At 42.0% G+C, this 24,982-nt stretch overlaps 1 protein-coding gene across 27 annotated transcripts in view; it reads left to right on the forward strand.

Annotated features, from left to right (window-relative positions):
• BBS9 (Bardet-Biedl syndrome 9) overlaps positions 1-24,982 on the forward strand; it is a 749,186-nt gene that overhangs the window by 487,466 nt on the left and 236,738 nt on the right. For 4 of the 27 annotated variants that reach the window (XM_078342167.1, XM_078342178.1, XM_054236976.2 and 1 more), the window contains one exon: positions 7,205-12,965. The exons of 3 other annotated variants lie outside the window; for them this stretch is intronic. In XM_078342167.1, coding sequence (XP_078198293.1) covers positions 7,205-7,422 — 218 coding nt within the window. In that variant the 3' untranslated portion in view covers positions 7,423-12,965. Of the gene's footprint in view, positions 1-7,204; positions 12,970-13,007; positions 13,992-24,982 lie in introns of those variants that run through there. 20 more of the 27 variants (XM_054236991.2, XM_078342169.1, XM_054236980.2 and 17 more) reach the window with 8 other exon arrangements.

Here is a 24,982-nt window from a genome sequence, read left to right on the forward strand (position 1 = left end):
CCAAATAAATGAAAAAACACCCTGTCTTTATGAATCAGAAGAATTAATTTTGTTAAAATGTCCATACTGTCCAAATCTATAGATTGAATGCAATCCCATCAAAATTCCAATGACATTTTTCACAGAAATAGAAAAATCAATTCTCAAATTTGTGTGCAACCACAAAAGTCTCTAAATAGCCAAAGTTGTCTTGAGCAAAATGATCACAGGTGGAGGCATCACATTACCTGATTTTTAAATATCCCACAAAGCTATAGTAATCAAAACAGCATTGTACTGCAATAAACACAGAAACACTGACCAACGGAACATAATGGAGTCCAGAAATAACTCCATGTGTTTACAGTCAATTGATCTTTAGCAAAGGTACTAAGAATACACAATGGGGAAAATAAATGGTGCTGAGAAACCTAGGCATCCATATGCAGAAGAATGAAAAATGTCCCCTTATCTCATACTGCCAACAGAAATGAATGAAAAAAGACTTAAAAGTAAGATTTGAAACTGTAAACTACAAGAAGAAAACATAGGGAAAAGCTTCTTAACATTGATCTTGGCAATAATTGTTTGGACATGATCCCAAAAGCACAGACAACAACAGCAAAAATAAATGAGATTTCATTAAACTAAAAGCTCTGCACAGCAAGGAAAACAATCAAAAGAGCAAACAAACAACCTTTGGGATGGGAAGAATATTTGTGAACCGCGCATCTAATGAAGGGAATATCCAAAATCTATCAGGGACATACAAAACGCAATAGCAAGAAAACAAAGAATCTGATTGAAAAATGGGCCAAGGACCTGAATAGACATTTCTCAAAAGAAGACATACAGGTGGCCAACAGGATATGAGTAAATGCTCCACATCATTCATCATCAGGGAAATGCAAATTAAACCACAATGAGATACCACCTCACACCTGTTAGAATGACTGTGCTCAAAAACACACAAGTGCTGATGAGCATGTGGAGAGAAAGGAACCCTGGCACATGATTGGAAATCTAAATTAGTCCAGCCATTAAATAAAGCAGTAGGGAGATTTCTCAAAAAAATAAAAATAGAACTACCATATCATCCAGCAATCCCACCATATCCAGAGGAAATAAAATGAGTATATTAAAGAAATATCTGTGTTCTCATGTTCACTGCAGCGTTATTCACCATAGCCAAGGTATGGAATTAAGTACTAAGTACTCATCAGTGAATGGATAAAGAAAATGCAGTAGTATATAGAGTAGAATAAGATTTTAGCTTTTAAAAAGAAGGAAATCCTGTCATTTGTGAAAATGTGGATGGACCTAGAGGACATTATGCTAAGTGAACTTAGCCAGGCACAGAAAGAGAAATACTACAATGGGCTGGGCACAGTGGCTCACACCTGTAATTCCAGCACTCTGGGGGGCCAAGGTGGGCAGATCACTTGAGGTTAGGAGTTCGAGACCAGCCTGGCCAGCATAGTAAAACACCATCTCTATCAAAAATATAAAAAATTAGCCAAGTGTGGTGACACACACCGGTAATCCCAGCTGCTTTGGAGGCTGAGGCAGGAAAATCACTTGAACCCAGGAGGCAGAGGTTACAGTGAGCTGAGATAGCACCATTGCACTTCAGCCTGGATGACACAGTGAGACTCAGTCTCAAAAAAGAAAAAAAAAGACAAATAGTACATGACCTCACTTATTTGTGGAATGTACGAAAGACTCATAGAAGCAGAAAGTAGCACGGTGGATGTCAGGTCCTAGTTTGTGGGGCTGAGATGAAGAAGGGGAGATGTTAGTTAAAGTGTACCAAGTTTCAGTTCAACATTGTGACTGTAGTTAGTAATAATGTATTCTTGAAAATTGTTAAGTGAGGAGATCCTAAATGCTCTCACTACATAGAAAAATGAAAAGTATGTGAAATACCAGATATGTTAATTTGCTTGATCTAATCATTTGACTACATGTACCATGTCAAAGCATCAGTTTGTATATGATAAATATATATAATTTTTCTAATTTATACTTTAATAAAGCTGGAGAAAATTCATAAATAAAATTGACATGGAAGAGGAAAGGCCTCAAAACAGCCATTCCTGAAAAATTTGCCCCAGCAGATGTCAAGTCTAATTGTAAAGCTGAAACATAGTATGGAATTGATATAGGGATATACTAGTGGACCAATGTATTATCATCATGTGCCCAGAAACAGAATGTCCAAATAGGAGGAGATACGATTGCAGATCCATGGGTAAAAATAGATTTTTCAATAAATGTTGCTGAAGCAATTGGATAACCATATTGAGAAAAATGAAATTAGACCCACACTTCAACCATACAGAAAAGTCCATTTTGGTTGGATTAAATACTTAAATGTGAAAGACAAAACAAATATTTTAGGAACACATGTAGGAGAATGTCTTTATGCCCTCAGTGTAGTGAATGATTCCTTAATTTAGAGTCAAAAAGAAAAATATTGATACATTTGATTGCCTTAAAATTAACTTGCAGTCATCAAAAGACACCATAAGGAAAGAGAAGATCATGTCATGAAGTGGAGGAAAATATTTCCAGTGAATATAACTGGTGAAGAATTAGTATTTAGAGTGTCTAAGGAACCTCCAACAGTTTGATAAGAAAGCAAAAGCTGAATAGAAATAGGATCAATAACATAAATGGATGGCTCACCGAAGGTAACAATATGCTAAAATAGAAGAAAAACCTAATCTCATTGGTAATTGAGGAAATGCAAATTAAAACATAATGTTTTTGCATTTACCAGATAGGAGAAAAAGGAAAAGTCTACAAATACCAGTTGGAAAGGACATAGAACAGAAAATATCCACATCACTGAATCTATTGGCTCGGCTCAGCTCAGCTGCCTTGGCCGAGTGCGGCATTTGCTGGTAAAGTTGCACGTGCACATAATCTGTAACATTATACAATCAATGGGATCATGTCCAAACAATCATTGCCCAGATCTTCTTTCTCTTTTAGGTATTTTAAAATGCTAGTCACTGAACTTTGTCAGAAATAAGTTACTTAAGCTTCACAGGTCAAGTATTCACCGTGACATATCCTGATTCAATGTTAAAATCACATTTCTGTGAAACCAGGTATTCAGCTCAGTCACCCTTAAATCAATACAATCTTTCTTAAATTTATCAACAAATTAAACTTCAATAATTGCACTTGCTACCGTGGTTACCTCTGGGTTCCTCTAAAATTCCTCTGTGTTTTATTGCTGTGTAAATATTTAAAAGGCTAATTTCAGATTTGGGCCTTTTCTCTTCAACAATTTATATTTCGAGACCTTTTCTACAGTTTGGATTCTTATTTGTGAAAACTAGCCCAGCTCTCACATTGGGACTACTTACATTTTTTTGTAATGTGCTACAGGTTTATAAAACTTTCCATTTGAATTTTTGATGTGATTAGCTGCTTTTAATTATAGCTAAAAATCCCTTGTCAAATAATGATTAAAACACACAGAAATGAGACATAGGCAAAGCAGAACAGATCCACATGAAAACCACTTCAGCCATGTAACAAAAGCAAATCCATTTAATTTGCACATTTGTGGAGGATTTAATTCAAATTGAAACAGAACAAAAGATAATGAGGTGCGAAAAGCAGGTAAGAGAAATTTAAAGTATACAAGTTCAAATGTTTCGGCTTTTGAAAAAAATCAGAGCATAATTGATTATTCTGGGGAGATTTTTTAGAGTAGCAAATTAAACTCATGCATAATTATGGTTCACAATACACTGCACTTACTGCCTGTTGAGCGAACTCAATTGGATGACTAAACCACAATGCGTCCTACCCCTGTGTCCCTTAAGGATCAAACTCTCTCTTCGTGAGTTCAGTAAAGTCCTAAACACTTAAGCACACTGCATGCTTTCTGTGAGTTGCTTGTCAGACAGCCAGTCCATGGCCGGAGTCTTCAGCAGATCCTCACAGCTTTCAGCATCAAGTTCAAATTCACATCCTTAGTGGAGCCAAGTTCCTTCATGACCCCTCTTCCTCTGGTTCCCTCCAAGGGCATCCCCTACCCGCCAGGCACACCCTTTCCTCTGGTGACACTGCACCCCTTTGGATGCAGCTGCATGGTTTCCTGCCTCACTTATGCATTATTTCAGCCCTCCGGACATTCATCTCACATCTATTTATTGTCTACTCTGTGCCGTGCACTGTGCTTAGTGATGGGGATACAATAGCACGCCCCAAATAAGACCTCTCCCTGCCCTCATGGGGTTATAGCCAAGTGTGGGGAAATAGATTTTACTCAGAGAATTGCACAGCCAACTACAGAAGCATCATTCTGATGAGCGCTGCAGAGGCGCAGCACGCTGGATGCTGCAGATCCCTGCACTTTGCAGGGACTTGACTTCTGTTGGAGAGTGGGGAAAGCTTATTTGAGGAAGTGCCTGAGGCCCCGCGACCAGGCGGCTGGTGAGAAAGGAGAGAAGGCTGTGTGACTGGTCCACAGAGAGGAGGGAAGCATGGTGAACTGCACCATCCCCGGGAGACCGCCAGCCCACGCTGGCCCTGCAGGCGACTTGAGGGTGGTGATATTCAGCTTGGTCACAATCTGTGCCAGCCGGCTCTTCCTTCTCTCTGGATCCTCCTTTCCCATCACCTTCATCCCTTGAGGCTCGGCTCTAGTGTCCCCTTCTCTGCGAAGGCTTTAATGACCTTGTCCTCCCCAAAGGGTGAAATGTCGTCCCTCTGGCCTCATGACCTGTTGACCTTTGCATCCTTAGCTCCTTTCACAGGCTCCCACACACAGCAGGCATCATGAAGTGGAGGAACACGTGTGCAGAAAGCAGGGCCAAGCAGGATTTTGAGGCTTGGTTTGCTAAGCATGCGTGTAGGCTGCTCGGCCGTCTGAGTCCAATTTTCAGAGTGGTGGCCTGGACTCATCCAGTAGCAGTGCAGGGCCCCTTCCCTCAGAAAGTCCCCTCTTTTTAAATCCAAACGCAATTCCAGCTCCATGCAATTTTAGATGGTAAGGGAACACTGGCTGTGTGGTGGAAGCATGTGGTGTATACAGAGGAACTCGACCTTGACATGCTCCACACTGTGGGGGCCACCCCTGTTCCCGTCGTTGTTCCCCGCATAATGTTCCCATGACGGGGATTATGAAGGGAGCCTGGAGAGGGAGGCTGTGCTTCTTGGGGATGTTCCAGTGAGCAACAGGGGAACCAAAATGGGGAATCACAGCCGCTAATTACTGCGTAGAATGGAACGAATTTCCTCTCATCACAGAAAGATATTGTATTTCGTGTTGAGGGAAAGGAGAGATTTACCTACAAAGTCGGCTGGAAACTGTGGAGAAGAAAGTGCGGGCCAGACCGGCTTGCCAGGGCTGCAACGGAATATGGCATTAAAGAAGGAGAAGCGCGGAGGTGCACTGTCACAGGTGGGTTTTCTTTGGCCCTTCCCGCGGGCTGACTTCCTCCGTCCTCGGGGTGACTTGCGCTCGCCCTGCCTGGAGCCATCACAAACCCCTTGGCTCAGCAATCCCAGTAGCAGCAGCACAGCCCTGAGAAACGTTCACTCTTCAAGGTTCCACCGACCACGTGGAAGAGCGGGGATCGCTGCTTTCCACCTATTTCGGAATCTTGGAGGGAACGGGAAGGCTTTGTTCGTCCTTTTCTTCTGTTTGCACAATGAGCCACAAGCGAGCACCACCTTGGAGCGCACCCTCCTCGCCCCGGCCTCTGTCCCGTCCTCTGTCCCGTCCAGCCTGCTCCACCGGCGACCTCACCCGGGTCTGACTGCTGGGTGGCCTGCTCCCTCGTTCGGGTGGACCTGCATCTTTCGCCTTCTCCCTCTGGGTCGGCCAGATCCTGTGTTTTCGCCATCCCAGAATGACCCAGTCGGGCTTCGGTGTTTGACTGACTACAGAACGGCCACTGCCCAGCCCCGGGGACGCCGGGCCACAGCACCGGTGGTCCCACCCCTCCCGCCGGGAGTAACGCACTACTAACCTGCAGTAGAGGAAGACAGGGAAGAGTAAGTGGCCTCTGTGCCTTGGCGTTAATGTACACGGCTTATAACAAGGCCACACTATTCAAGCATTCTTTAAAAAAAAGGAGAGAGAGAGAGATGTCAATGAAGCATTGGACTGATTTGTGATTGCTTTTGGGGTGGGTTTGAATGAAGGGATGGCCAAGTCTTCATTTTAGCCTTAGGAAGAATTTCTTTGGTTTTTGACAAAAGATCAAGGAAACCTTTCAGCTGGGTGCATGGTCCGCACTCTAACCATTTCTAAAGCCTGGTGTGACCCAATCGGATGGCCCAAACTGGGATTAACCAAACCAAACAAGGCCTGTGAATTAAGACAATCTGCTTTAGGGAAGCCACTCCCCCAAATGCTTAATTCCTGAAAGAGCCACTTGTGAGCCGGAAGCATTGTCCTCACAGAACACCCTCTCTCTTCACTCTGACTTCGGATTTGATTGAATTGCCTTCTGCTAAGGCAAAGTGGAAATGTAGTCACTGGTTTTACTAGAAAATAGTTCTGTATGGTTTGCTTTTGTTTTGTTTTGGAAAATATTTTAAGAAAGGACTTAAAAATGTTTTTAAAAGCATTTGATTCGATTTTCTTCTGAGAAAACTGTCAGATGTTTGGGAAGAGGGGCTGGGCGTTGGGACTATTTCTTGGAGAAAATCATATAACTCAGCTGACAGGTTTAGAAGGTGGGGAACGCATGAATACCATGAACAATTTTGTATGGCGAAATTGGTAGAGTTAATTTTTTTCTTTTTGAGGGTTGAAAACCCTTGATATAGGGATATAGAGGCACTCTTTACCAGGTAAATGCCAAAACACAGTTCTCTGGTTATCTTTATGGGTTTTACTACAGGCCGTGGCTTCCCACACTCTCTGGAATTGCTTCCTTACAAAGCATTCAAGGCATAGTTGCAGTATCCCTTTCTGTAGACTTTATAGGTTCTGAGGAAAAATGATTTTCCTCTTGTAAAAACTGCGTTGCTGTAATTATCTTGGGTTGTATGGTTTTGAGGTGAATAAAAGGGAGACTTCCTGCCTGCAGCCTACCTTTCCTCCGTGTGAGTTGGAGTTTGTCACTTGGACATCAGAACTGTTTGCCTATCCAGCCCTCGCTCCACTCTGCCAACCCTGCCCGCAGAATCTTCTGCTGCTCGTGAGAGCAGTGCTGCACCTAGTGCCATGGCCCCTCTCTTCACAATTTAGATCTGAGACCTGAAGACTGTTTTGGGAATCCACAGCTGACTCGAGCCCTGCACAGCCTCCGTCTGGTCCCCAGCAGTCTGGCCACCTCACCTCAGGAAGCTGCGTGGGACACCTTCCTCACACCGGCCGCTCTCCCTCGGAGATCCACCAGTGGAAACCTGCAGACTCCCTGCTCTCCCAAGTCCCTGCCTCACCTAGGAGTGCCTGAACCTTGGTAGGGAGGTTGGTGGATAGGAAGCTCAATTTTGGCTAAAGTTCCCTGCCAAAAAACAGGAGGACAAGACCCAACAGAGCCTAAAGGCTCCTGTCCTTGCAGTGTGTGGGACGGGGGAGGTGGCGCGTGGAGGTTGCGTGGGCTCTGCAGTGGGCAGCCTGCGGTCTGAACTGCCCTTCCCTGGTCACAGTGTTAAGCTCTCTGAGCCTCATTTTCCTGTCTGTGAAGCAGAGATAATAATGCCTAGTCATGTGGTTGTTGTGAGGTTTACATTGAATAAAAGTGAAAATACTTTGCGTCCTTCCCAGCACATAGTAGGAATCACACAAGAGCACTTCTGGACCTTTCCATGGACAACCTGTCTGATGCCCCTACCATCAGTGCTGTGCCCAGGGGTGAGTTTCTGTCCAGGCCCAGACTGTGTCGAGTAAAACAGATTCAGTGCACATTTGTAGGAAACAGCTAAGAAAACAGCTACAAAGCCCTGCTGGAGAGGAAATGTAAGCATGCGGCGTGTGTGTGGGCCGGGCAGGGTGTCAATAAAAGCCGGAGTAAGACCTGGTGAAAACTTGAAAGCCCTCAGGCTGAAGAAAGATAAGGAAGCCCCACAGTGGGCGAAATGATGACATCAGTAAGAGGTTCTCCAACCACAGCCTTAGTCCCGAGCGTGGGGTTAGAGATGGGCAGTGGACTCCTCACACATCCCTGTTCATTGGTTTCGGTGCCTGTCCCAGGCAGCTGAAATTCTTTTTGGTGTCCTTGGCCTCCCCCACTTGCAGTGGCTGTCTTCAAAGTCACTGGTGCCCAGTGTCCTTCCTTTCCCCCCAGTTCAATCCTGTGCTCAGGATTAGATGCTTTGCTATGTGTGAGGGATGTGGCACGAATGTGATAGCTGTGGGTGTTGGATGCCCCTCCGCCATTACTCCCTCAATCACCCTCTTCCCATAGACCCCAGGGCTGGACAGAGGAACAATCAAGGCCTGGACCCTCAGAATACCCCACTCTCTGAGCCAGCATCTCCAGCTAATGGAGGGACCCATAAGCCAAGTAAAGCCAATCAGAGACCTTCCCTGGGATGATTAACACTGGAATGGGCTGATGGAGAAGGTCCTTCTGTCTTAGATCTGTGATACAAGGAGCACAGGGATCTGTCCTGGTGTGTGGAGAAAGAGGAGTCCAGAGCCGTGCTGAGCCGAGAGGGTGCCATGGAGAGGCTGCCAGGCCTGGGCCCCGGATTCATGCCCCTTAGGGCCTGGAACCAGCCTGGTCCCTGCAGCTTCGGCTCTTCCAGTCTGTGAGCTACTCAGTGCCCTTCCAACAAACCCCCCTTGTTTTGCTTTAATCCGTTTGCATTTTCTGTTGCTTCTCTCTGGAAAAATCCTCCGTGCTTTGACTGACTCCAAGGTCTTCCTCCTTGAGATGGATTTCTTACGGTCACTATTAGTGATCCAAATATAGGAGAGTGTGAGGTGTTTTTCTCTGAACTAGTCATTTTAATGGATGACATTCAGGAAATAAGTAGGAAATTAAATTCATTGAAACACTATTGGTCTATATGTACTTTTTCAGTCTAGCATGTTTAAGGTATAGGTAGTGGGCAGCTATAATACAGACACTTTATTTTTTAAAGGGCAAAGACAAGGGCAATTTAATTTTAGATCATTCCAGACAGAGTTCAAGTCAGTGTGCTGGAAACCTGACAGAAATTAAATGAAAGGCTGGTTATTGGGTCCCAGTTTCAGATTATGACCCAATTGAGGGTCACTGAGGATATCCAAAAGGATGTGAGGGTTACAATAATTTTAAAAACACAAAAAGGTAATTTCTACCTCTGAGCTATATATATGTATTGGGTTGGAGGAAAGGGATAATTTTCTAAAGGGAAGGGGTACTGGGGAAGAAAAGGCAGCTTCAGAAGCCAGCCAGGGGGGCGGCATGGAGGGAGCCCCTGCCAAGGGCAGGTTTCTGAGCACAGCGTACACAGGCGGGAGTTTGCAGATGGTCCATTGGGTAGAACACAGGGTAGAAAAGTAGGTTTCATCTTATACGACAATGTTTGACAGATAATGAAGACTGCAGGGAAAACTGTGTCCGAGGCTGAATGTGGGCTTAATGGGGCAGCCATGATTATCAGTTGCATCCACCCTGAGCAGAGTTGATCCTGGTGGCCCCATGTGGATCAGGTATTTCCCATCTCCAATTCAGTCTTCACAGCAGAGGGAGTAAATAATTCCACCTCATCACAATGGAGTCATACTTACGAGTGCCCACTATTGACCTGAAACTGGGCAGGGAGGAATTTCTATTAGCCTATGTGCAGGTCTGAGCAAAACAGCAGAGCTATGGGAATTCAGTGTATCGCTGGGTGTTGGCAAATACTGAGTTTAGATGACTCTTCCTGTAAAGGAAAGAAACATTGTTTTTGAAACTTCAATCTAGGCTGATGAGAAAATACTGCAGAATGAATAAGAACAACATCTTGAAGATTTAAAAAATGATCTATAAACTCTGGAAAGAATTTTTAGAAAAATGATTGAGGTAGCAGCAAATAGCCCAGGCAAACAAAAACAAAACAAAACAAAAACTCTCTGAAAAAAACACGCACACGCGCTTGAAGGCGTGTTCAAACTGAGATAAAGAGACAATGGAATATGACATTTACTGGTTTTATTTTCCTTCAGGTTTAATTTTGTCTTTTTCTACCTTCTTTTAGCTGAATTCTTTTGTATTCAATATTTTTTTCTTTTCTTTCTTTTTTTTCTGGGGGGGGGGCGCGGTATGGAGTCTTGCACTGTCTCCCATGCTGGAGTACAATGGCACAATTTCCACTTACTGCAACCGCCACCTCCTGGGTTCACACGATTCTGCTGCCTCAGCCTCCTGAGTAGCCGAGAATATAGGCGCAGACCACCACACCCGGCTAATTTTTTGTATTTTTTTAGTAGAGACAGCGTTTTACCATATTGGCCAGGCTGGTCTCGAACTCCTGACCTCATGATCCGCCTGCCTTGGCCTCCTATAGTGCTGGGATTATACGCATGAGCCACTGCACCTGGCCATTTAAAAAAAATTTTTCTAATACATCTAGTTAAGATGATAAAATTTTCTCTGAGTACCAGTTTGGCTGTATTCCATAATGTTTTAAAAAATAATTTTTTATTTTGAATCTGTGTGGGTACATAGTAGGTGTATATATTTATGGTATACATGAGATATTTTCACACAAGCATGCAAACATTCCACAACTTTTGTTATGCTGCATTGAAAGTATTGTGAGATTTCAGGTTTCATTTCCTCCTGTGTGCAAGTTATTTAAAAAGAAGTATTAAATGCATTCTAAACGAAGGGGATTTTCCCGCCTATCTTTTGAACGTTACCGTCTAGTTTTATTATGATCAGGAAATGAGCCCTCTGTGATTTTTGCTTTTAAAGTTTATGGAGTTTTTTTCTGTAAGGGGCATTACATCACCGTTTTTTGGCAAATATTCTGAAATCTCACACATGCCCAACCTGATGTGAGTTGTGAGAGATTATGTTAAAATTTTCCATCGTGACATTGGATTTGTTGATATTGCCTTATCCTTGTAAAATTTTTACTTTATATGCTACTCTTCAGGTGAATAAAGATTCACAAAAATGTTTGCAGCTTCTGTCAATGTGACCTCCTTTCGTCGTGTTTAGTATTTTCATTCTGAGTTATATTTCGGTCACACTAATATATTACATCTAGTTCTGTTTTGAAAACATTGCTCTGGTATATTATTACTCATCTCTTCATTTTTAATCATTCTTGATAATTTTGTTGTTTGTTTGTTTGCTTATTTATTTATTTAGAGACAGGTTCTCCCTCTGTTGCCGGGGCTGGAATGCAGAGGTGCCATATTAACTCACTACAGTCTTGACCTCCTGGGTTCAAGCAATCTTCCTGCTTCGGCCCCCCACATAGCTGGGACTACAGGTATATGCCACCATGCCCAGTTAATTTTTGTATTTTCAGTTCATGGGTTTTGTCATGTTGCCTGGGCTGGTCTCAAACTCCTGAGCTCAAGTGATCCACCTGCCTCAGGCTCCCGAAGTGCTGGGATTACAGACCTGAACCACTGAGCCTGGCTTAAATGTACCTCTTAAATATCAACATAAGTTCTCTTCCAGTCTCTCAGTCTGTAGCTCTTTCAACAAGAAAAAATGTGTAATTTTTTTTGTTGTACAAGATTTCCAACATACCCTAAAGAAGGGAACCATGAATGTGTCACTGCTTCAAAAACAATCAATTTGCACCAAGTTGTGTTATTTTACAGCAAGATTTTCTTAAAATTTAGGAAAATTGATGGCAGAAGCTTTTAGTTTATTTGGCAGATGGGAATGATTTAGCAGAAAGAAAAACCGATGATCATACTGAAAGTATTTTTATATTACACTTCTACTTAGGCATGATAGTGTTTGAAGTGCTGGTCATATTATCTGTACAGTTTTAGGTTTACCTATGAATGTTCTCATTTTGTTATTTATCCCTTTTATTTGTATTCTATGCGTTCCTCTTTTGGATCTCTGGTTTGGATTTTTTTTTTCCTAGAAGATATCTTCTAATAATTCTTAGAAGCAAGAACAGAACAGGTTCTTCTTTGACAAACTTTCAGTGAATAATATTTTCCCCATTAGTAGATTATTAGTTTAAAATGATTTATTTTCCTGATAAAAATGCTGTTTACAACAACATTTTCCCTTTTGACTTTGAAATCATTACTTTTTGTCTCCTTGCATCTGGGGTTACTTCTTCTGTTGTAGGTAAACTGTTTTTCTTATTGGTTTTGGGGTGCCCAGTAATTACTTTATAAGCAAAGTTGTTTGTAATGTTAAACCAACAGAGAGAAATTCATAGTACTGGCGTGCCTGATTTTAAATATTTACTTGTAGACACGAATTAAGCCATAATTCAGAAGTAAGGGGTTCAGGATCTACGTATTCCTCACTGAGTTCCGAGTCCCCTAAGTTAGGCTTCCACATGGGTTATTTGTTGTCTGAGGGACTTTGCTCCTGTGGGAACAGCTTACTCCCGTGGCGTCTGAAGCAAACCTTTTTCTTCTATCTTTGTTCCTTTCCTACTTGTGAGGAATGTATGATTCAAGCTCTGTCCTTTGCCCCCAGAATCCAGAAGTGTCTCTTCTTGTTTAATAATTGCTTAAAGCAATAATGGTGCCATTCTGTTCTAATGCTTCAAACACTAGCTAAATATTTCGCAAAGGGAGTAAGGGGGTGGGGTGAGGGAGAAGGAGGAAGGGGAAAGAGAGAGAGAGAGAATCCCACGCCGTTAGTTCCTACCACTAGGGTTTCCTCTTTCCGTTTCTTGCTTCAGAAGTGCTTCATTATTTTCCGTCTGCTTCCTTCTGTTTCGAAATAATGCCCCTTCTGTCTCACTTTTCCTGAAGAATTTGTCTTCTTTCCAATTGGTTGAAGCTAAAAACTGTTTGAAAATAATGGAAGGGCTAAAGTTATATTTTCAGTTTCGGGTACTAAGGGTATGAATAATTAAGAAAGAAAATACAATCTAGATTTGTTTTTAATGAGATACAGTTTTTACTTCTTCCGTAGTATTATATCAGAGGGAGACAGAACCGAGAGCCACAGAATAAGGCCTCCAGCTGGGAATAACAATAATCGTGTGATGTTGTCTACTCCATACTCAGCGCCTCCCATTCCAGGATCCATTCTGCTATTTCCATAACACTCCAAATGATTTCACATCTGTAAGTAATTAGTTGCAAAATAATCTGCCTTGGGACTGTGGGTGAGAGAGGGTTGGGCAGCAGAAGTTCCAACTGTGGTCTGACAATGTGTAAATCACGTATTCCTTCCTTCTGCTTTGTCTGCCTATCGACTGTAAATACATTACCCTGGTCAAGGCTAGGCCTGCAAAACACAGCCCTTTGAGAAGCTCAGGACTGATGTTACCCGCCACAATGGCACCGCCAGCTTCACAGTTTACAAAGCTCCTCCCTGACATTATCAGAATGATTTTCACAGCAATCCTGAGAGGTGGGCGAGGCTAAGGTTTCCATCTACTGTGTGGTGAAGTCAGAAGATGACACGATTTGTTTTGTTGTTTTCTTGCAAACATTTTCCTAACAGTTCATTAACTACAGTAACGCACATATGGAGGAGTGTAAGAAATTAAAATGACGGAGATGGATGAATTGTCCCAAAGAGAACACTCTCATGGAATCAGTACCCAGGTCGAGAAACAGAACAATAGCAACACTTGCGTGACCCCTTCCAGTCACCACCCCCCAAAGGGGACCACCATGCTGACTCCTAAATAGGTGACAGGACCCTTGGAGTTAGTTTCATGTGGAGAGGTCTGCTCGATGCCTCTTGGAATACATCTTCACATGCAATGCAAGGCACATGAGGAATCAATAAGGGATGAAGATTACCCAGTGTGAAGAAAGCTCATCCGAGTTGGGACTGAATACCAGGCTCCAGCGGATGAAGGCTGAGTGTGTCTGTGGGATATTACAGGAAATTTTATCCGTTGCTATCAAGAACTGACAAAAAGTTTACATAGAAAAAAGAAAATACGTTTCTTTCACTTTTAGAAATTTGTGGGCAAGGAGAAATACAGTTCTTTCTATGGACATTTTAAAACTCAGGCTGTAACTGCTCCTTGAAAGATAACTTTGGTTTAATCTTAACCAGAGGTAAGGAATGGACCATGTGATCTTTCGAGAGTGTTTCCTTTCCCTCCCTGTGCCTGGCTGAGTATTTCTGTCCATCTCTATGGGAAGACCGCATTGTGTTCCTTTAAGGAAAATGGCGTTTTGCTGGGACTAGGAGGCCGGTGTCTAATTTACTTCTTTCCCTAGGAGATGAGTATGTCCCAGACATGAAGGCTTTGCCGATGAATGTGCTGCGTCTCTGGGATGGGCGGAGCTGAAGACCGATGGTAATTGCTCCGGCCAGTATCTTCATCAGGTGGATTTTCGAAGCTTACTCTCCCATGTCCTCAGCACTATTCTCCTTTAAGTTTTCTCCATGGTCTGGAGAATTAGAAATCTACAGGCAACAAGCGACTTGTGGAGGAGTAGACTGAGACTGTGCGAGGGTCAGTGCTGCCTTTGAATGGAGCCCTTCTAGACTTGGTTGAACAAGGTCTATGTTGATGTGGCCTCCACTAGAAAAGAACCTGGGAGGCGGAGGTTGCAGCGAGCTGAGATTGCACCATTGCACTCCAGACTGCGCAGCAAGGGCTAAACTCTCACCTGAAAAGAAAAAAAAGAAAGACTTTCTCTCTCTTTTGAGTCGGTGTCGTCCCCTTGCTCCACCCCAGACCCAGTGAGCTCTGAACAGAGGCATGCTAATATGAAAAGAGACGGCCAAGGTTTTACATTACGTCCATTAAGAGATGAATTATTCTCTTAATCGTTTTTTGTTTCATCCTCAAATAATTCAAAAGCTTTTAATTCAATGAAGGTTTGAAAAATAGGTAAGCTTATAATTTTGCAAAAAATGTGGTCAGAGAAGGAAGAACACCCAGGGAACTTTCTAGAGGATATTGAGAATGACCTAGTGACGTGCCATTCACCTCTCATGTCAACGCTACAAGGACGCTGCCCAGTTTTGGCTCTTTAATGTTTTAGAAGTGCTTGGACTATCTTTTTTACTTTTATCAAAAAGTTTAAGACAGAGTTTGGGTTAGAATCTTTTTTAAAAAGTTGACATTTCTTCCCTGATAAACACTTGCGTTCTTCTCTACACAGATGTACCTGCTTACAGAGATACACTATTTTAATTCACGTTTTCATCTTTGCCCTGCAGTTACATAAAAATGCAGATAATGAATAAAATCTGCAGGGTAATGTTATGAGGTTAGTTCTAAAATGAGTGAACAGAATGAGAAGGACAGGTTTCTTAGCTGGATTTGATGATACTGTGTATTGCAGATAGCTTTGCCCGAGCAAGGAAGGGAACACAGCAGCTCTTGAGGCTGCTGCCAACCTAGTTGTCACTTCGCTCCTAGATTCCTGGGTATGGCGTCTCCATACCAATCTGAAAACATAAGAGAGCTTGAAGAAAAGCATAGACTCAAATGCAATAATCACTTGGGATAAATATTCTAAATGTATTTTTAAACAAGCCATTGTTTAACCATCATGAAATACGGTCACTTATCTCCAAAGGGAAATATTTAGAATACGAACCTCTCTTGCTGTCACATGGTATAAACAGAAAAGCAGGGACGTTTCCACTCAAGAGGTGCCCAGATCAAGCCTTTTCCGAATGACAGGAAGTGGAACCGAGACACCATGTTATACCTTAGACCATCACATTCTCTTGCATCTCTGAAGATGAAATGAAAGATTTAAACTTTAAGACATTTATTTTACAGCATTTGAATTATAAATGTGAGTTATTTAACAGACATTTTGAAAAATGTACAGAAAAGAAAACTAAATAAAATAACGAAATCTCCTTAATCTCATGACTCTTGCCTTAAACAATAAATTCGGGTTTTTGTTTGTTTGGAGTCAAAGTTCCGCTGTTGTTGCCCAGGCTGGAGTGCAGTGGCACAGTCTCGGCTCACTGCAACCTCTACCCCCGGGTTCAAGTGATTCTCCTGCCTCGGCCTCCCGAGTAGCTGGGATTACAGGCATGCACCACCACACCTGGCTAATTTTGTATTTTTAGTAGAGGCAGGGTTTCTCCATGTTGGTCAGGCTGGTTTCAAACTCCTGAGCTTGTGATCCACCCACCTCGGCTTCCCAAAGTGCTGGGATTACAGGCGTGAACCACTGTGCCCAGCCATAAATACAGTTTTAACGCAAGTCTGGCTCAATTCAAATGTGTATTTACAGTTCTCTGAGTTTCAACAGCCCCAGGTAGCCAGCATCCAGAGCAGTGGGGACACCACCAGCCCCAGAAGTCCCTGATGTCCCTTCTGGTCATGACTCTGTTCCCTCCCCCAGGTCATCGGCCCCTGCCTTCTTTTCTAACATATTTAAATAATTTTCACTATTTTTTTTCAATATTTTTAATTTTGAAAAATTTCAAACTAGGAAAACTGAAATAACAGTACAACGAACACTCACATTGTCTGTACCTAGATTGACTTATTGCGAGCATCTTGCCGTATTATTTCTCTGAACCATTCTAAAGTTGTAAACATCATATTTCCCCCTCATAAAATGAATCATTGATAAACCAATGCAGTTATAATAGTCATATTTCCCCCATAATTTCAATAGCTTTATAGTTTTTTAAAAACTACACGTGATATGATCAGTCATTTACTATCATTTAACGACTTGACTTCATTTAGTCTCCTTTAATCTGGAAGAGTCTTTCTGCTCTCTCTCTTTTGTAATAATAACATTTTTCATGTCTAGGCTGTTTGTGTAAAATAGTCTTCAATTTGAATTTGTCTGGCTGTTTCCGAATGATTCTATTCAAATTAAATATTTTGGCCAAAATACCCCTAGTGATGCCATAGGTTACATTTCCGGAGTTGGGGTGTTTTTTCTTCCATATCTCCAAGTACTTGTTATTTCATTAAGATGGGGTGTTCACATTTTCTCATGCTTTGTTATTGTTTGGGGAGGAAGAAAGTTCATCAGCTAAAAGGTTTTTTATGATCTGCTTTCATCTTCCAGTCGCTTGTATGGAGATGGCGCTGTTTACCCTTCGTTTTGAGATGTTTTCTTTCCTGGACCAGGCAGCCATTACTGTCACATGTAGAGAGAGGTGAGGAAGTGAGGACCAGGTGGTACATGAGGTTTCTGAATTCAAGATATTCTTCTGTTTGTTTGTGAAGTGCAATTTCATTCAACATTGACCCCTTTTTGGGGAGAGGCGCTTTGCCTTCTGATTTTGTGATTCTCCTGTTTCTACAGTACTTTAATTTCTATTTCTTTTTTGTTTTTCTTCAACATCAAATCTCTGAAGGCTGCCCTTTCCAGTTAATCCTTTTCCTATGGCTTCCAGAGATTCCTACCTCTCTTCCTGCAGACTTTCAATCTCCTTGCTTGTAATTCTCGGTAGCCATTGTCTCACACCTGTGTTCAGTGTTCCCATTCGGGATGAGACATTCTGGCGGTGGTGGGGAGTTTTCCATACTTACTCCCCTGCTTTCCTCTCCTCTTTTCTGCACTTGTTCTTCTGAATTTAGTCATTTATTTACCTGTTTTACATAATTTGAAGTTTGAAGTATTCTCTGCCTCATATTACGCCGTAGGCTTGGGTTACTGGTGGTTTTACTTGTACATTTCGTTGGTCTATGTGGTTTTCCGGAATATTTGGGAAGAGATTCAGAATACAGAATATTTCCTTTTGAGTTTTATTTCCTTTCCACCTTTTTTCCTGTTAGAAGTTTACATCATTGTCATCATGGGTCTATTCAATGTGTTCCTTTTAAACTTAATATCATTGCGATTTTCCCAGTTTCCTTCATAATCCTGTAGATGCCATCATATTTGTCGGTGGGCCCATAATATATTTTCCAAGTGGAGATGCCATGCTATATTTTATCACTTTTCTGTTGCTGGATGTTTACACTGGAGAAGGACAATTACAAGTGTGTTTGGCATGAAGAGATTTAGCTCAGGCCATTTTGAGGGATGAGCACTTGGCTCAGGATAAACATATAATAAATCTTTGTGGAATCAATGATTCAGAAGAAAAATAAAACTGGATAACATTGCCCAAATGCGAAAAAACTGAAGCATCTTTTCAAATGTCCAGTTAAAACATATAAATCCCATATCCTAAAGGAATTTCATTAACTGTTTAGGACTTCATTTGAGGCCCACCAGAAATAAAATGTTCTGGGATTGTCAGATTGAATAAAGTTGAAAACTAAGGTGTTCGCTGGAGTCAAAATGCAACGATTGTGTCTTAGAGTGAAGGTCATGACAAAGAGCTTCGATCTGAGGGTAACTTTTTTTCAGGGTGACTCCTGGGGATAAGTAACCGTGTGACCTTGTCAGTTTGTTCTCCATTGCATGGGTGGTGATGATTGAACCAGAGCAATGAATGGGGCTTGCAGTGCTGGATGTGGTCAGTCTCCATAAATCATTTCTTCCATTGTCTGAATACATTTGGGCATCCATAGTAGTTTATTTCCAAAGTATATAAAGAAGCAGAGGCCAAGGGTGTAATCTTGGAGCTGTTTAAATAGAGTGGTTCCAGTCAAGACACGCAGCTGTTCCCAATTATTAGCCCATATATTCTAGGTGCCAGGGAAAACTCACAAGGGTGTCACTAAATTGAATTTTAAAGTGACCTCCTGTTCAGATGAAAATCTCCTAGCTGTTGTTTTTTTCCCCCGAATACTGGTCTCCTATTGAATGAGTTAGCAACACTCTTGTTATGAATGAATCATTGCTACTGCCTATAGAGGAAATCTGGATTGTTCCATAGGGTTTTCAAGGAACATCAACTTACCTTCCAGCGAACCCCTTGTAAATGCTGCTAGGCCAAAAGCCTGAACACAAGGGCAAGTTGGAAATCTTCAAAAAGGGCACACTCCAAAGCTTATCACAGATGACAAGAGTAGCTCCTTGCCAGAGCTGTCCCTGAAAAATAAGATCCCTTGGACATGGAAAGGCCATCTCCCAACACAAAACCTTACCATGGGATGCCCAGGTGCCCCTTCCACCTGATTCCATCCACTTCCGGGCTGAAGAGCAAAACTTCCGCAGTCACGTGGTCTGGGATTACACCTCGGCTTTATCACCTATGTAGCGTGATCTCAGGCAAGTTAGTTAGACTTTCTTTTAAAGAAAATCCCCTTCGTTGTGTCTGTAAAATGGAGATAATAAACTACTAACTTAATAGGATTGTTGTGAGAATTTAATGAAGTTACCTATTTAAAGGGCTTATCAAATGCTCACTGCCAGTTTCCTCCTCCTCCTCCTCCTGGCCATCATCACTGACCATTGTCCTACCTCCCAAGGGAAATATATGTGAAAGTAAAACTCTGTTTTTCTTTATCTGACTCCCTTTATTGAAGTTACCCATTTGCTGAACAGGGGCAATTTAAATTATTCAAGGCAACCTATTTTCTTTTTCTCCTTCCACATGTGTAGAGATTACAGGGAGATGCCTGAGCCCCTGTTTCACAATCCACAAAGCTAAGGGAATCATTTGTTAGGCCAATGGAAACATCTCTTGGGGTCACTTGCCGAGCCAGAATGTCACACCGCACAGTTTTCAAAACTGACCTTAAGTCAGTGAAAAATTCCTCATTGTACACACTTTCCCTAGAAAATTTCAAGAATTAAAGCTTGAGAAAAAATACATTTGGTGAATATCGACGTAAAACATGAAAAGTGATGTATATATAATTCTATGTGCCTCAGGAAAATATAGCAATAGGATATTTATTTCATAAATATGAGCAAGGCCCATTTAATTAGTTGTCAGAGCGAGTGAGTCTGTGTCTCAAAGCACATATGAAAGCTCTCTGAACAGCAGCACAGAGGGTTTATTTAGTTGTTCTGTTTTACTGCGGTAAGGTGCCAAGCTGACTCCAGAGAAATCTTGCCATGTGGTGCCTAGGAGTCTAAGTCCTAAATTGAATGTCAGCTGCTCTCCGTCCGTCCCCTGTCAAGAAAGCAACCTCAAGAGAATGAGCCTTTTACTTCACACAAGCGAATTTCTGATAGCTGGTGTTTATGATTGTTTTTACATACAGTTTTTATGACTTGTTTTACTTATTTTCTGTAAGTTTCCTCGATTATATGTCCCTGAGTTCAGTTTTCCCCTTTTATTCCCTCAGAGCTAACTGCATTTGATATGCTGCGTTTGATATGCTATCTTTTATTATGCAGAAGCCCTTTGATCTCTATGGAGGAAAGGCGCCATATAAATGCAGAAATCCGTTATAATCATACAGAAGAGTGGCTTTCTGGGGGAAGTCCAGCTCAGCAGTGCCGCTGGATAGAACACTGTACTAGGCTGTGGAATGCGAATGCCAAAGCGTCTGTTCAGATGACGGCTGGTTTTAGGAGTTTCTTTTTCACATTTCCTTTCTTACCGAAGTAAACATATACCCAAAAACAGTGCACACATTGTAAGTGTTCGGCTTGATGAATTTCAGCATACTGAATACACCCATGGAACCAGCACCCACAGCCAGAAATAGAACATGGCAGTGTCCCTCATACCCCTTCTCATTCCCTACAACCCCTAAGGTCACCACCGTTCTGACTTCTATCACCATAGATTACTTTCACTTGATTTTGAGCTTCAGATAGATGAAATCACACTGTCTATACTCTTTAGGACCTGGCTCTTTGTGCTCAGCACAATGTGAGTGACATTTACCCATGCAGCAATTCTCCAGGTCTTTCTGTTTTATGGTATTTTATTGTACAAGTGTATTATTTATCCATTCTCCTACTGAAAGATATTTTAATTTCCAATGTTTGGCTTATCTATAGTGCCACTATTAATAATATTTTTGTATGTGTCTTTTGGTGAACATATGTATGTATTTATTTTGGATAGGTACATACAAGTGGAATTCCTGGACCATGAAGTACATATGCATATGCTTGATGTTGGGAGTTATTGCCAAACACTTTTCAGAAATGGTTGTACCAATTTTTGCTCCCATCAGTGGTGTATGAGGTGCTCCGGTTGCTCCATAACCTCTCTGAGGGTCACCAGATTATCCACTTGTCCCCATTTGCCTCTTTGGCATATAGATTATTTTGAGCTAAAGGCCATTGAGAACCAGTAGATGCAGGAAAAGCCCTTAAAACAGCGCACAAGTTTTCCTATTGTAAAGCAAATTTATGTTATAAAGAAAATTCCACTTGTAGAAATGTCTTCTCTCCCATACCAAGAAGAGGAGGATTCTTAACAACTCTTATCAATGGAGAAAGCGCCAACTTAAATCCACTCAACACACTTTACTGAACAACCCTTTTTGACCATACTTTTCCCAGTCACCTTCCTGTAACTTGTCTCCCCCACCAGGAAGCTCAAACTGAGTTCTAACCACCCTTAGGACCCGTCACTAGACAGTCCCGTGTGTAAACCCCATGCACATGCGAATAAACTTCTTTGCTTTTCTGTTGTTAATCTGTCTTTAGCCAGTCTAATTTACAGACCCCACTGAGGAACCTAAGATGGGTAGAGGAAGAGATGTTTTTCATTTTCTGCTACTCATGTTGGCATTGCTAGTCTTTCAAGTTTCAGCCATCCTGTCGGATGTGTAGGGAAGAAGCAGTAATATCTCTCCTTCACCTATTTAAAGATTCATGGCTAAGACGCCCGTAATAAAAACAGAATAACAAGAGAAAAGCATAGCAAACTTATTTAAGTTTGACGTAACACTGAGGGATCCAGAAATGAAGTCCCCAAGAAGTCAAGAAAGCTGCGTATGTTTAATGGACAGTCATGCAGAAGTATGACCGGCGAGCAAAGGGTGTGTGATCCATCAACAAAGCGGGGGGAACACAGAGAGGCCGTTTCGTCCAGATTCTTCTGTGCCTTAATTTCTTCTAAGGAAGACTGATGGAATGAGGCTCTAAAACTTACTTTAGAGGATGGTTGGATGATTCTTTTGTGGCCTCCTTCAGGGGAGAGTGGCTGGGGAAAGTCAGCGAGGGCTTCCTGCTTCTGCTGATTCCTCAAATGCCGACATGCCATAATTTGGGGAGAGCATGTCCTGATCCATCTCGCTGTGGTTTTAATTTTCACTTTTTTGATAAGTAATGATGCTGGACATTTTTACATATGTTTATTGGCCATTGATATATTTCCTTTTGTGAAGTGCCCCTTCAAGTCTGTTTATTTTACTATAAAGTTGCCTTTTATTTATTGGTTTATGAGAGTTTTAAATTTTATTCTTGTGATAAGTCCTTTGTCTGGTATGCTGTCTGTCTCAGAGATAACTCTTATTCTTCCTGTGGCTTAGATTTCACTTTCCTAAGGGTGTCTTTTGATAACACAAGTTCTTAATTTTAATATATTCCAATGTGTATGTATTTTTCCTGAAGGAAAAATTATTTACTGCTTTTGTGACCCATTAAGAAATCTTTTCTTACTCCAAGTTGTATAGCTATGCTGTTTTCTTCCATAAACACTCTTGTTTTGTTTTTATATTTATATCTGCAAACGCTTTGGAATTGAATTCATGTACATGGTTTGTGATGGGGGTGAATATTTACTTTTATTTCTATGTAGCTTTGCAATTGCCCCAGCATCATTTATTGAAAAGATCTCACTCTCTCGATTGAAATTTACTTTTGAAGCAAGTTCAAGGTCAAAATTTATAGCAGGGAGATGACTCTCTCATGCACAGGTTTTCAAACTGTTATGCAGGGGCATCACCATGGAATGGGTTTAATATGTAGATACCTAGGCCACCCCCAGAGACTCTGATCTGTTGCTGGATGATTCTCATGCCTTGAGGCCTGGCTGGTACTCTGAGGATTGATGCTTCCCTCAGAACCACCCTCAGTCAACCAGACTCTGAATCTCTCTGCCTCCTTCCTATGTGCACAGAGACTGTGTCTCCTGTAGGTTACTGTGGCAGCTATGATTAGTTAACAAGTTAATTTTGGGGGACTCTGTTTAACCAACTCAAATATTTTGTTGAATTAATATGCTCTCATCATTAGTATCTATCAGTTAAATCATTGACGTGAGTTTCACGTGAGCATTCCACCACCTCATTTACCACCCCATTCTGGTACTTGAAGTCCACGGCACAGCACATCCGCCGAGACAACTTGATTATATAGCTTGCCCCATTGTCATTTCATCCTTCTGTTAGGATCTGGCACATTCAATTAGCCTTGAGTGAACACCTACTGTTTGCCACGCAAATAATCAACCTTTTATCCTCAAGGCTCTTAGAGTCCCTGGTAGAAGTGTGGGCACTGACCGACTTCCTGACATGTGAGTGCAGTGAACAGTGATGTACGCCGTAAATGGGAGGGCTGTGTGCTCCTTCAGAGGAGGAGGAAATTGCCCCCTCCTTGTCGGAGGGCAGAGAAGCCTCAGCAGTGGTGGTTGAGCTGGGTCTTAAAGAGTGTGTAGGAGTTCAGTGAAGGTTAAGTGGGTGAGGCTATTTCAGGTAGAGGAAAAAGACATGAAACAGCTCAGCACGGTTAAGGAACTGCAGATGATTCCTCATGTGTGCAACGTTTCAGGAACTCAGAAGCCCCTGTAAGTTGGGAGGTAGGACCGCTGTCCCACTGAATTTCAAACAAGTCATTCCCAACTGCCAGACGGAATTCCCATTTAAATTAGTGAAATTTTTGGTGAGACAGCCTGTGCCCTGCAGTTGCCTGTGGTCCCAGAGGATAAAGTCTGTTTCCTTTTGAAGGACATACATGTAGATCAACCTGGAAGGAGTAGGCCTGGCCATCAGTGTGCGACTCCATTGCAAAGTGCTTGCTGCAGAGTTGCCTTGCCTGACACATGACACAGTTAGTGCTGAGGGGAGCCGGCATCTGCTCTCACCCTCCTTTGCTGAAGAAGTACGCGTGGTGAGGAGGTGCCCCCTTACTGACCCTTGCTGGGGATGGATGGGTAGTGGAGGCTCCTGACAACAGCCACCTTTCCCAATGAGGTCATGAGGACCTCAGTGCTGTATGATGGGGAAGGATATAGCCATTTTTGTACCATAGATAATAAAAGGAGAAAACCCTACTAATTTGATGTAAAAAAGATTCAAAGTCATAAATATCTCAAACTGAAAGCAAACCCCAGAAAGGCTAGTTTTGAAATTGGAGGTAATTAATTCCTCATGCGATGAGCTGAAATTCAACCCAGACAGCCCTTTTTTTGTTGTTTCTTTCAGACGGTTTACAGTCCGGTGGAAAGTAAAACCATGCGATCCCTTGGTGTGGTACAGTTTTACTATGTGTCTCTTTTTGTGATTTTGCTCATTTTGATCACTTTTTACGTGAACATGCATATAATGAATGCAGCTCCTCTTGTCCATGAGATTTATTTTACCCCAAGGATCTCTCCTCTCTCCATTGGTAGTCAAATTGCTAGTGCATTTCTGCACAAAAGACAAGATCTGCAGACTAGAGCATCGAAGGTGAATCGCGACATTAATTTGAAATTCAGAATTATCTTTAACTCAGAAAAAAAAAATGCTGCTGTTTTGCAAATCAAACCTGAGTTCAAAGTCAAATAATAAGGTTTCGACTCCATATTCAGGGAACCGTGAGCCTCCATATTGCCCTGACCTTTGAGGGTCTTGTTCTTAAACTCTCTTCTGCAGTGAAGTCGAAAATCTTATTAATTCCTAAATGTGGTGCTCATATTCTCAACTCCACACCCTTGCCTTGTTCATTCTCCAAGCCTGGCATATCCTTACAGCCATTCTTATTTTGTCCTCCACACCCTTGCCTTGTTCATTCTCCAAGCCTGGCATATCCTTACAGCCATTCTTATTTTGTCAGTGGGACTGTCCACTGCAATTAAGATGTGCAAGAGAAAAATAAAGGTTTTTTTCCTCTATAACCATCTCATATCCTGCAGGAGCCTCTACCCTTCTAAGTAGTAGGAGAGAAAAGGATAACTAAGTACAGAATCCACCTTCA

Source organism: Callithrix jacchus, chromosome 11 (assembly GCF_049354715.1).
Source record: "Callithrix jacchus isolate 240 chromosome 11, calJac240_pri, whole genome shotgun sequence".
Taxonomy (NCBI): domain Eukaryota; kingdom Metazoa; phylum Chordata; class Mammalia; order Primates; family Cebidae; genus Callithrix; species Callithrix jacchus.